Source organism: Micropterus salmoides, unplaced genomic scaffold, assembly GCF_014851395.1.
Source record: "Micropterus salmoides isolate LMB-PRFRI ecotype aquatic unplaced genomic scaffold, ASM1485139v1 Ms_hic_scaffold_10, whole genome shotgun sequence".
In the NCBI taxonomy this organism is placed as follows: Eukaryota; Metazoa; Chordata; class Actinopteri; order Centrarchiformes; family Centrarchidae; genus Micropterus; species Micropterus salmoides.
In genome coordinates, this window is record NW_024040041.1 from 6861501 (window position 1) to 6876422 (window position 14922).

General features: G+C 40.0%; 2 protein-coding genes across 3 annotated transcripts; one reads left to right on the plus strand and one right to left on the minus strand.

Annotated features, from left to right (window-relative positions):
- The first annotated feature begins 3689 nt into the window (after positions 1 to 3689).
- eci1 (enoyl-CoA delta isomerase 1) lies at positions 3690 to 7745 on the plus strand. The gene is made up of 7 exons (XM_038692893.1): positions 3690 to 3732; positions 4856 to 4981; positions 5291 to 5418; positions 5688 to 5834; positions 6090 to 6211; positions 6331 to 6509; positions 6813 to 7745. Exons 1-7 carry the CDS (start codon positions 3690 to 3692, stop codon positions 6977 to 6979), a joined length of 912 nt encoding a protein of 303 aa, XP_038548821.1. The 3' UTR covers positions 6980 to 7745.
- Positions 7746 to 8075: 330 nt separating this feature from the next.
- Positions 8076 to 13730, minus strand: dnase1 (deoxyribonuclease I). Of its 2 annotated transcripts, none has more exons than XM_038692912.1 (9): positions 13580 to 13730; positions 12636 to 12774; positions 11951 to 12039; positions 11743 to 11829; positions 10445 to 10560; positions 9691 to 9803; positions 9381 to 9535; positions 9115 to 9208; positions 8076 to 8271 (listed from the first exon to the last, which is right to left on the minus strand). In XM_038692912.1, exons 2-9 carry the CDS (start codon positions 12771 to 12773, stop codon positions 8206 to 8208), a joined length of 858 nt encoding a protein of 285 aa, XP_038548840.1. In that variant the 5' UTR covers position 12774; positions 13580 to 13730; the 3' UTR covers positions 8076 to 8205. The 2 variants fall into 2 exon arrangements, with proteins under 2 accessions (XP_038548840.1, XP_038548829.1); XM_038692901.1 differs by having other exon boundaries at positions 11927 to 12039.
- Positions 13731 to 14922: the final 1192 nt, after the last annotated feature.

Sequence of the window (14922 nt, forward strand, 5' to 3'; positions counted from 1 at the left end):
ACAGCATGATGTTCATTTAGTAAATTATGGTCCCATTTAGAGGAAAATGGAGAAAAAGCAGTGTATGCTTTGTGCTACATTGTGACAAGCCACTTCCACGGCGACCTGTCAATATGATCAGGATAGAGGCAAAGTCTATCCTGCACCAGCGCAATTAAAAAAGCTTATTTGATGGCGCTGCATTTAACCAGCCATGAACATGTTTTTGAGTGCTGCCTGTCAAAGTGTGGTCACATCCAGTTCCAAATAAACAAGATGGCTGCGGGCAAAATGCCAAACTCAAGGCTTCAAAACAGCAGTCCACAAACCAGTGGGTGATGTCACGGTGGCTATGTCCACTTCTTTTATACAGTCTGTGGTTTTTATGCAAAACCAAATCTGCTTCATCACGGCTGTGTAGGTGTAGTTTGATCAGATTTGATCCACAGTTGCCTGGCAATATAAGCAAATAACACCTGCCTTTGCACGCAGGTAGCCTAATGGTTAAGACACACTGAAAAAAATATACTGTATTGCTAGATCTTGATTGCTGCAAAGAAGTATGTGACACTGTTTTCCACCTGAGCCCTGGTCACTTCAGACGAGTTAGAAAACCAAAAATACAGAAAATCTGTGAAATAACCAAAACTGTTCAAACTCTGGCATACAACTGTGTTCATGTAGGACTCCGAGTGAAAATTTAAGCTGTCAGGGCCTTTAATGCTAAGCTAAGCTAACTGCTGGTTATGATAGCTTCACATTATGGGGTTATGTAAACTGAGATTCAGGAACAGGACCACGCCTCTCTCACTAATTCAAATACCTGCGCCTCATTCAAGTCCTCCAATCAACCACCCGTGCTTCACTCATTTCATCCACCTCTGCCTCTCAAATCCAATCACATGCACTCACGTATATAAGCTGTCTAACCTGTTTTCTCTCCCGTTACTCAGTTCTCACATCCCTCCCACCCAAACCCAAATGGTTTTTTTTCACCTCTTTTAATGGGCAGCACCGTGGCCCTTTGCATGTTCTCCCCGTGTTTGCGTGGGTTTCCCCCCCGGGTGCTCCAGTTTCCTCCCACCATGAAAGACATGCACGCTAAAATCCACAATTCTGCCAAGTAATCATTTTGTCCTTTTCCACAACAGGAACCACAGGGGGGTTCATAAAACCAAGCCGCTTATCGAGACGAGCCCCCACCCTGAATCTCGACCCCTCGGGTTCCTAGCCACTCCGGCCACCACACCCTAAACAACATCCTCGACCTCTTTATCCCTCTCCCCTCGACCCCTTCATTCCTCTCCCCTCGACCCCTTCTTCCCTCTTCTCTTGACCCCTTCATCCCTCACCTCTTACCCCTCGACCCCTTTTCATCCCTCCCCTCTCAACCCCTCCTTTCATAACTATTCATTACAATAAACCACTATAAAATCTAACATTGGCGTGGTCCTTGTTAGTGAATGCTGTAGTAGATCTTCTCATTTAAAGGCCAATTTATACTTCTGCGTAGAATCACTGTAGCCTAAGTCATCGTGAGCATTTATAATATAACGTAACGAGTAATGTAACTAGTTACTTTTTTCAGCCAGTAATAAGAAAAGTAATATTATAACTTTTTTAAGGAGTAATAAGTAACTAGTAAGCACACTTTTAGTGAAATTACTAAAACGCAGAAACGAGAGAAGAGAGGTGGCGAAGAAGGACAAGTCGGAAATGAGTAGGAGGAAATGCGATGCTACCCAGCCAAGCAATCACAGTTCTTGTGGTCTGTATCTGTGTTTTTGGGGAGGTGTGTGTCAGGCTAGGGTGTAGAGTATGCAGCAATGCGTAGGCTACAGAGTGGACTACTACGGTATAGATTTGACGCTGAAGTTTAAATTGGCCTTTACTCTCGACAAGAAAGAAACATGTTACTGTCCAGACACATAATTTCCTTCAGTCAATCAAGATAAAGGTTAACGTCAAAGGGGAAGGGGACTATATCAGTTGCAAGACCACTTTGTGATTTTTCTCCCACAAAATCTTGCCTGGTGCAGCTTTAAATGTCTATTAACAAAACATTATGCAATTGACCTTTTTTACTATTGTTTTTTACATACCTAACTCTATCAATCCAAACATGGGTTCCTCCAACTGGCTCTGCTGGTTAATGCAGTCCTTCGGGGGGCCAGATGCCAGGCCAAGGTTTTCATCCTCACAGCCACTGCCCATGTCTCCAAACTCCACAAGATCCATGATGGCCCAGGGTGGGGTTGGACAGAAAAAGTGAAAGCAGAGAGCGGCGGGGGAGAGGTGTGTGTCCCCCAGGTTACGGGGCGCAGAGGTGACGCACACAGATGGATTTCCTATGACGCTCAATTCCAGCAAACACTGAAGGGGATGGTCAGGGTGGAAAAGTGGAAAAGTGCTGTATAGTCAGAACAAAAGATAAAAACAAGTATGAACGATTTATGAGAAATCACACAAACTGATGGACTGTAAACTATTTAAATTTGAATAAACACACATGCAGTTACACATGCAGAGAGGACACGTACTCCGAGACATTTAAACTCAGTGCTTAAATCAACACTACATCCACCTGTCCACCCAGCACATGTTATTTCCAAATTCGCTAAAGATCAACCTTTATTAACACAGACGAAAATGGCTGTGAACATATGGAGGCACACGCCTTCAGTGTCAACATAGGAAAGGTGTATTTGTTACTGTTTTTATTACTGAAACCATCCATACCAACGAAAATGAACCAAATAAAAAGTCATCTTATACTTTTTGCATCCACCCACAAAACAATATGTACATAAAACTGTACACTAGTGTTTAGAGGTGCAAAGAAAATACACACACAAACACATGTGAAGTTCAACTTAAGGTTAAAAATAATATACTCACTGATTGAGAGGAGCCTCTGTGCCTGGTGAATCTCTCTGCTGCGGTCACACGCTTTGACCATGACTTTAAGATCAATTATCTATCTCTCCCCTCACTCTCTCTTCCCTCATCGCTTTCTCTCTCTTCTCTCCTCGCTCTTCCTCTCTCTGCCTTTAAGCTGTTTGACATTATGCCACTTTGTAGGAATAAATTAGTAATGGCACTGTCCATGATGAATAGTTACAACAGGAACATTATGTTAAGTGATGTGTAAAGTAGAGCTGCAACAATTAGTCCTTTATTTGATTAGTTAATGGACAGAAAATGAATTGGTAACTATTTATCAATTCATCCTTTAAGTCATTTTCTTTGTCAGAAATTATTATGCTGCCTGTATTTGCTTTTCTCTGCTTTCGTGGGAAATTGAATGGCTTTGGCTTATCAAATCAAGAAAATCTGCAGAATTTCTTCCCTGCTGCAGTTATCGTTTCCATTTCAGCCACTTTTATATTTTTTTATTTACATGTTAGAAATGTATTCGATTGTTGTTAATTTCACGTTTGAATTGCTACCAGAAAGATTTCAAACAAATACAGTGTGGACTATTTTTTATTATTTCACATTGCATTTGTTTTGTTTTTGGCAAACTTTTTTTTTTTTCTTCAAAAGAACGAACAATGTACAAAACCAAATCATTGGCAAATTTGGCAGCAGTCTTGTTCTGGTCCACACTCCGAAGCAGCGGGTGGCGCTGTTGACGCACCTTCTGTTTGGTCTCAAAGGTCTCGCTACGGAAGTTTCTGCTCTCTGCGTCCATCCGCGATCTGGACAAAATGGCATTGAGAGCTGCATTAAGGAACAAGTCCGGCTTATCAAGTATGTCTGCATGTGTATGTACATTGAGAAGAGGTGTCTGATTGTATGCATGGTCATTCTAACGCGATGTCTCAAATATAACAACTGCACTGCCGCCGACTGTTTGTTGTGCTCTACAGAAACTGGAACAAAGGTCACAGGACTCTCGAAGCAAATCTGCGACTAAATTCATTATATTAACTTGGAAATGAACATGTAATTCCACAATAATATAATCATGTTCCACATATGTATTTGTTATTTGGGAAAAAATTAAAATGCAGTGATCCAATTTTCATTTTCACATACTTGACAATGAAAATGAACACAGCATTTGACATTTCATTTTCTAAGACTGCTTGGATCCCTAATAAAAATAGTTTTTAGTTGTTTGCAATCTCTTTCACTGTGTTCATTGATTTAGTGCAAGACAAATGATTTACACAAAGACTCAAAATGGTTTAAAAATGTATTAATTAACAGGAGGTACCTGAGTAAAAATGGATACCTTTACTTTCCATACATCTTCAAGATCTTAATTGTCAATGTGCTAAATAGTCCTTATTTCTGCAGCAGAATTTCTTTCCTGCCCCACTTTAGTTTTCTTTTTGTTTCCATTCCACCCACTTTATTTGTTTATATGGTAGAAATTTATTTTATTGTTGTTTATTTCACATGTGAATTGCAACAGGAGACCTGAAAGATTTCACACAAATACTATGTGCTACAATTTAAATTTGCAGAAAAACCTACAGTAAAATCATTTTGTTTAATTTCTTAATAATGAACAGTTGTAGCGCTTTTCCTGCTCTGATCAATCATGTGAACTTCTCTTAAAGGTCACCGTTACTACTCTGCTCTAATTTTTACAAGCTTGATAAGCACATGGCAAAAACAAGACACCAGCTACATCATGATGTTGCACTTGTCTGCAACAGCATCAATAACATAGTAATGATAAATTGGAATGTTCTAAAGTTTTCTATGTGACTGGAACGCTTGGATAGTTGCCGCTAAATGTTAGTTTTGATTTTCTGCTACAAGAATGTAGAGATGATGAGTGAATTCTGTGGACAAGTGGACAGACGACCTCACAGACACTAACACTGTGTGTGTGTGTGTGTGTGTGTGTGTGTTTTCACAGGTCTACTTTCCCAGCGGTCGTCATGCCACAGTCATGGCAGAGTGTGTTTGTCTCCTGTCCTCGTTGCTCAGCGGAGGAACAACTCCACCTCACCTAAGATCAAAGTGGATTTTGACCAAAGCACAGGTATAACATTGATCTGTCTCTCTCTCTTTTTATATTTTGAAAGCCCCCTTGAATGTCAGCATTTACAAAGTTTATTTTATTGAAAAATGATTGTGAAAATCAAAAATGAGTGCTCCAAAGAGTTTAGGCTTTTTCTCCTCATAGCCGGTGGCTGAAGAATAGCAAGTTGGGTCATACAGACACAGCTGAAGAAGAATTGTTTTGAATTGTGACAGCCTGCGGAAATATTTGTTTTTTCTTTCTGTCATTTTGGGATGAATTTCTGCCAACATATTCGGTTAAAAGATCCTCATCTCTGTCTCTCTGTAGGCGTGGCAGTGATGCAAATGCAGAGTCCGCCGGTCAACAGCTTGAGTTTAGATTTCCTCACGGAGTTCTGCATTGGCGTGGAGAAGCTGGAGATGGACAAGAGCTGCCGAGGCCTCATCATCACCTCGGTACAGTATAACCTCATCGTTTAAAGCAGCAGAGCGTTGGTGCAGGAGTTTTAAGGGGTGTTTTTTGGCTTTGTGTTTGTATTACAAGGTAGTTAATGCACATTTTAAAAATGTTTGTAATTGCCTTGTAATAAATAATGTTTAATGTTTTACAATGTTATTCAGTGTGGCTAGCTAGCCCATTCAGTGCTGGAATATGGGACAATTTCTAGATATTGCAGTACAACTTGACAATGTACCCTGCATGTGTGTGTGTTGCTTTATACCAGAACCAGCCTAAGGTGTTCTCAGCCGGGCTGGACATCATGGAGATGTACGGGAAGAGTCCAGAGCGCTGTGGAGAGTTCTGGAGAGCTGTTCAGGAGATGTGGCTGAAACTCTATAGCTCCAACCTGGTCACTATAGCTGCAATCAATGTATGGATAATGTGTGTGTGCACACACCTCTATTCTGGCTTTGAATACTTGAATAAAAATAATTGTTTCACATAAGAAGTGGTGAGGTTTTTACATTTACAGCTACAGCAACAGTATTTTGATTGCAAATAACAAATAAAAACAGTGGTAGTTCAGTGATGTTCGCTGAAGTCACTGTGGTTGAAGAACAACAGAAAATTAACAAAATCAAATGTGAATATCACCCCTTAGACTACCTTGTCACTCCTCCTACAGGGTTCCAGTCCTGCGGGTGGCTGTCTGATGTCTATTACATGTGACTACAGGATAATGGCGGACAACCCTCGCTACAGCATCGGCCTTAATGAGACACAGCTCGGCATCGTAGCACCTTTTTGGTATGACAACACCCATGTGGTGGCAGTGGTGGTTATGTTCATGATGATGATCGTATTAGTATGCATAGTAAGTCAAAGTAAATTGTCAAGTAATTGACAATTACTGCCGCTGTCTGCAGGTTTAAGGACACCATGACAAACACAGTGGGCCACCGAACCACAGAGATAGCTCTGGAGCTGGGGCTGCTTTATAACCCTTCAGAGGCCCTGAAGATAGGACTTGTGGATCAGCTGGTACCCGAAGACCAGGTCCTCACCACAGCCACACAGACCATGGCTAAGTGGTTGGCTATTCCAGGTACATTACACATTATATAGCACCTTAAAAGAAGGATATAAAAGTGGACTCTAGGGTACACCATCACTGTTTGGTGGTGTTATTTGTGGTCATCATCAAAGGGGAAGGTTAAGGGTGCTACAGACCCCTATTTAATAAAAACATTTCCCCAGGAAACCAAATCAGTAAAGACAGTAGAATGAAAAGAAACCCCTGACGTTCTTATGTCCCTGCAGGCAATAAAATACTGTCATTTATTTATTTTATTATATACTGAGTCAAGTCACTGTCCGTTAACTCCATGTTCATCTGCTCGCTTTACAGACCACGCCAGACAGATCACCAAGTCCATGATGAGGAAGCCAACCATCGACAAACTAACATCCAACAGAGAGGCTGACATCCAAAACTTTGTCAGCTTCATCACCAAAGACTCCATTCAGAAGTCGCTCCGCATGTATCTGGAGATGCTTAAAAAGAGAAAGGGCTAGAGGAGAGAGGGAAACGTATAAAATCACACACACACACACACACACATATACAAGCATTAGAGGGACTTTGTTGAAAACACATCTGCCTTCAGTGTCATATGTTCATTGGTGTCACTTGTGCTGAGACCCTCGACTACAGCTCTCTGCAGCTCATCTTCATAACTGTGTTCAACTAGCAAAGAACCATGTGTACAGTAAAGCTGGGTGATCCTCCCCTCACCAGGCAGTGACCAAGCGAGCTCGGGGGAGACATACCCAGGATTGACACCAGTGATTCAGTGACAAATAAAAAGTTTCTATACATATTTCTAAGGACTTTAGTTTCAAACTTTACACTTATTTTGAGAAAAGTAAGCATTTATTTAAATTGCCTGTAGGCTAAGTACTACACTACAGCCCCAAGCACAAGACTTCGGCATGTGGAGAAATCCAAAGCTTGACAGCCCTGCCGTGCTTTGTTATGGTAGCTGAGCTATGATTTGACAATTGGTGTTAGGGGGAGGGGTTTAGGGAAAAGTCAATAATTGTCAGGTATACACCATATAAAGTGTCTAGCCTTACTCTGCCTTCCTGAACCTAACAACTGAAGTGGGTGCATTTGAATAGCCCACAGTGGGCGAAGCCTTGATCCTCTAACAGATTTATCTACATTCAATTTTTCTAACTTCTTATTAGCCATATATTTCTCAATAAAAGGATGTATTTGGGAGTACATATGTATATGTGGCCAGTGAACTGATTAGTGTGATTAAAGAATGAATTGTCATTCATTGTCATTTTTATTTTTAGTCGTACTTTATCTGAGTAGTCTTAAAAATGATCTTTATGGTCACATTGAGAAATAAAGTCTCGCTCTTCGGACCCAGGTGTCACGATATGCAGAACGCGTTAGTTGTATGTGCCAAGATTTATGATTCCTGCCACAATAAAGGTGAACGGAGCCAACATTCAAACAGCTTTCAGAATTATCGTCCAAATTACTCTGGATAAACGTTGCTAATTTCTTAGTAGTTTTTTCATGTGCCTCACCCTTTATGCACACTATAAGAAACTCATCTTTTTTACGTCTGTTCCAAGAATCAAGATTGCAATGAAATAATTTGGCATATTTGTTTATTTTTCAGTCTTGTCATTCATTGCTGTGTGGTTGGGGAGAGTTCCCCCACTGAATGATCATAATACAGATTCAGCCAGGAGGTCTGATTAACAGATGTGGTGGTCATGATTCAGGCAGCAGGAGCCTGGCCAATCAGCTTCATCTCCACAGGGAAATGGTCACTGACTGCCAATGCCTGAGAGAGATAGAGAAACCATTTTAGAAAGTTTCCCTGTGGCACAATTTGTTGTTAGTACAGCCTTCTAGCTTCATATACAGAATATTGCTTCAGTTTACACAGTTTAACAGAAAACAGGTGTTGTTTTCCTTGTGCAATATGTTTTTCATTTTCATTAAGTGTTAGCCACACTAAAAGACTAGACTGGTGGTTTAGCTTGTTTTAGCCCATCAATTAAAAATCTTAAATAATTACAATCACTGCTGGCCATTTTCAAAAGCATACATAATTATTTTGTAGCCTGCTTAAGCATGTTTTTTTTTTTTTAACAAAGAGTTAACAAAGAACAATAAATGCTAAATTGACATTTGACAACTGCTCAGAAGCAAGAAACACTTTTCCTACACTTTACACAAACTAGATTTAACTTGTTTAGAGTTAAGTGTTTTAGAGGTTGTAGTCGGCGGACATAGTTGTTTCCAGACTGTTTCTAGTGTTTGTGCTAAGCTAAGCTAAAAGGCTGCTTGCAGTAGCTTCATATTGACTGAACAGAAATGCTAGTGGTGTCAGTCTTCTTAGCTAACTCTCCACCAGAAAGCAAATCAGCGTTTTTTGCCAGAAAAATATTTGGTATGTCAAATACAGTATGCAGAAAATACCCCAAAAAATCGATTCAGAAAGTAGTTTTTCACTGACACCTTCTTGTTACAGTGATGTCATTGTGCACCAACCGTGCACCGACTACACTTCTACGTCACTGCTTGCAAGCAAAAACAGGATCTTGTGTTAAGATGCTCTTAAAATACCCTTTTTTTTTTCAAGTGAATTATATATATTTTAGAGGAGAATTAAAGTTTTTACCAGATTCTGGCTAAGATTCAAGTCCATCATGTAGTCGTAGACCCGAGCACTGCCGTGCACCACTCCCCTCACCATGTCTGTAGTGACCACAATCCTGCAAATACAGGAAGAGGGGTGGAATTAATTGGGTGTGGGTGAGCTTGTTTTACTATTTCCGTGGGGCCCAAAAACTGGGAGCCCACCATACCTGTGCGTTCCAACAGCTTTGTGGGGACCAAAATGCTGGACCCCACAAGTTTAAAGGCTTGGGTTTGAGGTGTGTCTACCTGTCGTATGGGCACTTAGTGTGTGACACTGTGGAGTCGGCCTCGTTGGTGATCAGCCAGTGGAAACTCTTGTCGGTGAAGAGGCGGATCTGCTGCCATTCTGAGCCCGTCACATAACTGCAGCCTGCGTTGAAGTCGCCCAGCAGCACGATGTCCTGCAGGGAGAGTGGAATGGTTCAACCTCTCTCATCCCCTTCTCATGTTTTACCAAATGAATTATCCTTTGCACTCCACCTTTTTTGTCATACAGTGCCTCTACATAATGGATTTTGTGTGTGGCTGTGTTTGAGGCGCTGAAGAGGATATTTACATTGGTGTTCCAGCGGGTGCGAACATCTGCCACCACATCGTAGAGAGCGTTCACTTCCTTCACTGCGAAGTCTGGAGATGTGTGCTGGGGGATCAGAACAAAGTTCTTCACAGCTGGAAAACAGGAGGGAGGAAGGAGTGAATGAAGCGAGAAATGCGGAGAAGAGACAAGTTGAGAGTTTTGGTTATGGCAGACGTACATCATGTAACAAATGGTGAGCTTTCTGTCTTTTAAATTCAGCAGGACAGGGTTAACGCGCTGTATGACTGACATAAATAAATCCTCTATTGTTGTAAGTAGAATTAAAATATAGAGTTACCAACAGACTTCATGAACTCTGCATGGACCATGAGGTGGGCCATGCACTTGAATGATCTTGGCCATGTTTATCAAGTTAGAGCCGCTCAGAAGGCAAAGGCCATTCTGGCGGATCCTCAACCCTCTTCTAGCAGAGTTTTGACTTCTGCCATCAGGGTGGAGGAACACTTTCCCTAGGAGGGCCAAATCAAACAGATATCTGAGGGCACTGTAGGGCTACTTACTGTTGCATGAATACTCTAATACAGGACAAATGTAAACAGAGTACTCTATATCTCATTGTTACTTTACTGTATGTTGATAACATGTATTTTATGTTATATGTATTTATGTCTTCTATTTATTTATTTACTTTATGATGTGTATCTGGTTTAGTTCTCAGTTTATCACCTAATGAATTAATCTACATCTCTGCTGTAAGCAGTAACACTCTTACCAGTATTTTTGGAGGAGAACATGACGACGAAGGGCTCTCTGTTAAAGGTGTCTGTCCCACAGGGCTCACAGCCGTCATCGTAGGTGTAGTTTTTAGCCATGGACACCGTCTGCTCCCTGGAGAGGAAAGATAAGACTTGACCACATCTGGTGGCAGAGTTTGAAAACAAATATTCAGATTTTTTTGTTGTTGTTGTTCATGTTGTCATGAATGAAACAACCCAAAATGAACACTGTAAGTCGACTACTTGATTACTATAAGAGAAACATTTAAACAGCATTTGTACAGGAATTATTCTGCTTTTTCGTCCATATAAATATTTGATCACTGTAACTGTGATCAAGCAGTTTCCACTGTATACAGTATGTCTGATGGCTACAGTTACTGGTTACTTCAGATTAAGATACAAAACATATTACGTTATAATAAATGATCCATTGGTATAGATTAAAGTGCCAGACAGTGTGCACACTGTGTGCCTGTCTGCTCTGTTTAGTTAATTTTCAGTTTTGTTATTTTAGTTTGTTCTGGATCTGTTATTTAGTCTGTGTTTTGGGTTTCAGCTTCGTCTGTTGTCTTGGGTTCAGTATGCCCGGTGTTAGTTAGTTTGTTAGTTGTTTTTCCCCTGCCTGTTTAATGTCAGTTTTGTTCTGTGATTCTGGTTTCAGTCTGTTTCCATATTTTATCTGTGTTTGTTCTGTCTGATTGTGTTTGTGGTTGTTTTGTGTATTGCTTGTTGTGTGTTCTGTTCTTCTTCTGTTCGTTGTATGTTCATCCCCTGCCGTGTGTTTAACTGCCACATTTGTTGGAGTTACCCTTTGTTCTGTTACACCTTGGATTATTTGTTGTTTTGGACTTTGTTTTTGCTTCTCTGCAGAAGATAAACCCCTATTTATAGATTACCTTGTTGTATTTGTTGGACTCAGCCGTAAGTTTGGCTTCTTCCCTTTTTGTTAATAAATTCTGAATTAGGCTGTATCTGTCCCTCCTGCTTGTCCTGCATTTGGGTCCTAAAATCTGTTCCTGCCTGCACACACAACAAACTTGGACATTAGCTCCACCACGACCAGCTACAACATTAAAACACTTCTCACATTTATATGTATCAGCAATAATAATCTAATGTATGAGTAAGTAGCCTACTTTTAAAATGCAGGACTAACTTGAAATGGAGTGATTTAACAAGGTTGTATGGCTATTTTTACATACGGTCCTGTAGTTTTCATTGGACAAAGGCGCTGCAGAGTGACTTAAAGCTTTACTGATGCAATGGCTTTGTTTTTTGCCTCTCTGTGTACCTGTAGAGGAAGAGGTATCTCTCCTTATAGGAGCTGCGACCCAGGGGCTCACTGACAATGTGGCTGTACCTGAACTGAGGTGAAGCGCTGGGAAAACACACAGATGAGAGCACAATTTATGCCATATCATATTAAGAGTTTATAAACTGTTGGCCATGTTATGATATTCTGTGTGTAATAATACTACGAGTGTGTTGTCTGTTTTAACTTGTTGATATGCTGCATGAGTCTTTTGGTTGCTGACAGATCGCAGTCTCTGACTTCCTGGATCAGAATGATGTCATAGCGGTGGACAATCTGAAAAGCAAAAACACAAAACAACACACATCCGATTAAAGTTCTGGTGGATTAGTGTATATTTTTAATGTGTGTGTATATAGTGGCCGATTTCTAGCCTAGGATACTGAAGTATAGCTCTCGTTTAACAAACTAGGTAAACTAACAAAACTTCTGTTTTTCTAATCACATAATCTGTGTTCATTATTCTATGGAGTAAAGGGTCTGCTGGTCAATAAACATACTACTCAGCCTCTGAAAGAGACATTAAGAAATGCTGATGATTGCATTATGGGAAATGTAGGTTCCAGTATATGGCGCTTGACCCACACAAGTCCTAAAATTCAAGTAGTGCTTCTTTCCCAGTCCCCCATCTTTATGGGTGTGGAATACTAAAATTACTGGAGTGCCCCTTTAATCCATCTGAACAATACAGTTTTCACACTAAATGTAATGCCATTCTTATATTTCTAATGTGCTATCCCAACTTACTGCCAGGTGTAGGCTAAACATTGTGCCACATTCAGTACCCAAAATATATTGTCTCAATCTTTCAAATGTGGTTATTTGTGATGAGATAAGAAAAAAGGAATGCTGGATGTAAAATAGTTTCAGACCGTGCTAATGATGTTCATCAGAGTTGTGTTGGAGGACTTCTTGTCTCCAAATGACCTGATGTTGAAGGCTCCCAACAGCAGAGAGGCAGAAAGATGCAGCAGGGCCAAAAAGAGAACCAAAGTCCCCACCAAACGCATCCTGGGCCAAAGAGTTCAGATATTCAAAATGTTATATATTAAAATTATTAAATAAGATTACAAATGAAGTTATGTTTAAAATCCGGGGTGTGAAGCATCAGATATACAGAAATTTAGAATCTTGATTGTATGATACATGGACAGTTATCATTGCAGGGAATGCATGCTGTTGACTGTCACGGGACCCTGAAAGCCTCTTCTTCCTTTAGCCTTAGTGTGGGAGTGAGAGACTGTCAGAACACCTGCACCCCTGGACACATAAACAACACGTAAACACAATCCCTATTCCTGGTGGTTTATCTAACTGCAAGTCTGCAACTTAGTGTTTGATGTGCCGCTTTTTGCTGAGGCAGGATTCATGTAGGAATGCTGGGTAAAATATTGCTCATAGTAGAATATATAATCCTTTTACTGTGGTTAAACTGGTTGGAAGTGATTATTGTTAAAGCAGCAGCTCTCGTGTGGTGACGTTTTGTAATGGTAATCCTGCTTACAGTGTTGCTGTGTGTTACATTTAGTCAGCCAGTGTAAAACTGTAACAAAGTGCCATATTTGCCTTGAAAAAAAACATGAAATGAAAAACAAAGCAGAGCCAGTCACGCTGGATTATAGTTACTGTGTGCAGTGTTACATCCTGTACGAATTGTAATTCAAAACCACAAGTAGGTTTATAGTTTTGTTGCACTACATAATTCATCCAAATAACTGAAACTGAAAAAGTCTACAAACGTAGTCATCATTACTCTCAATGTAAGCTCTGCCGCTGCCATTTCAGCGGTAAAGAAGAGTCAGAGGCGCATATTTACCTGCTTCTGTGAGTCTGTGGGGGAAGGAGGAGGTCTGTTGTAGAGCACAGAGGCTTGATTGTGTGAATTCTGAGGCAAATTCTGAGCTGAACCACCAATAGTGTCTCTCATGAGGTTTTTATTTACCTGCAGGTGCATGTGACTGGGTCAGGCTGGTGAGGGGTGAAGAGAGGAGGTGTTGTGGACAGGGTACAGGGATTTTCTGATAATGTATCATAGCAACCATGGTGGTCCTTAGCTCTTGAGCAAAAATTGACTCTTATGATGATTTGATGTCTTTATGTAGGCTGCAACATGGATATGTCAGTAGAATTTCTGCTTTTTAGTGGTAGTGTCCCATTTTGGCCTCTAATTTAATTTAGTTTCTAGAATTATTCAGCTCATCAGGTGACCAATATTCAGTCTATTGTGTTAATAACATTTGCAGGGCCTCACAGTCGCATCCAGTTGCCTGGATAATTTAGTTTGCTGTACTCTTGTTACCCAGCCAAAAATCCACAAAATAGGTGTAATTATTATGTTCTGTCATCTATTAGATCAAAAACAATCTTCACAAGCAAACTTTACTAAGGTTTGTTGGCGTGGAGAGTTATTCTCGCCAAAATCTGCCATAACAATAGCTCTATTTTTTACTTCTTTAAAAAGCATGCACCGGGAATTTAACTTTTTACACTACCGTGAGGACATAACATTGACAGTGTTTTAGAAATACTCCCTCAGTACAACAGTGTAAGTCCAGGGCATGCAGGATATAAAATAAGGTGGTCCCTTTTTCACTCCCTGTCACTGTCTTTAATGTTGTGATAAGGTGTAGAGGTTGTAAAAAAACAGGAGTTTTTGTTTATACCTTTTAAAAGGTAATTGCAAAGTGAATACTGGGTTTTCGGGCTGTTTAATGCAGCATTATCTGATGTGATATAACTACACAGTACAATCAGTCACTACAATAAACACTATAAAACAGAAAACAAAATATTTCCATTTGTGTAACTTAACATTACAGCTCTGTAATAACAGGTAATTACCAAAGTAATCAGCAAATAATAGCTTGGTTTTAACAATCTGTATACCTGTAATAGACTGAAATGTATATAATAAGGGGCCACAAACGAAGGGTAACAATGAGGAAACACAGATCAAACTTTTTGTAATATTATTGTAATATTTTGGTAAAAATATGGCAACCTTACAATAAAATGGTTGTATCAGTGCAATATTTAGTATGTATATTAATATGTTAATATAGTGAAATTATACACAGTATATAATACACTGTATAACAGTGCAAATATTCATTTAATTACCACTATAGGTGTTTTGATGGATAATGATTACTATGGTAA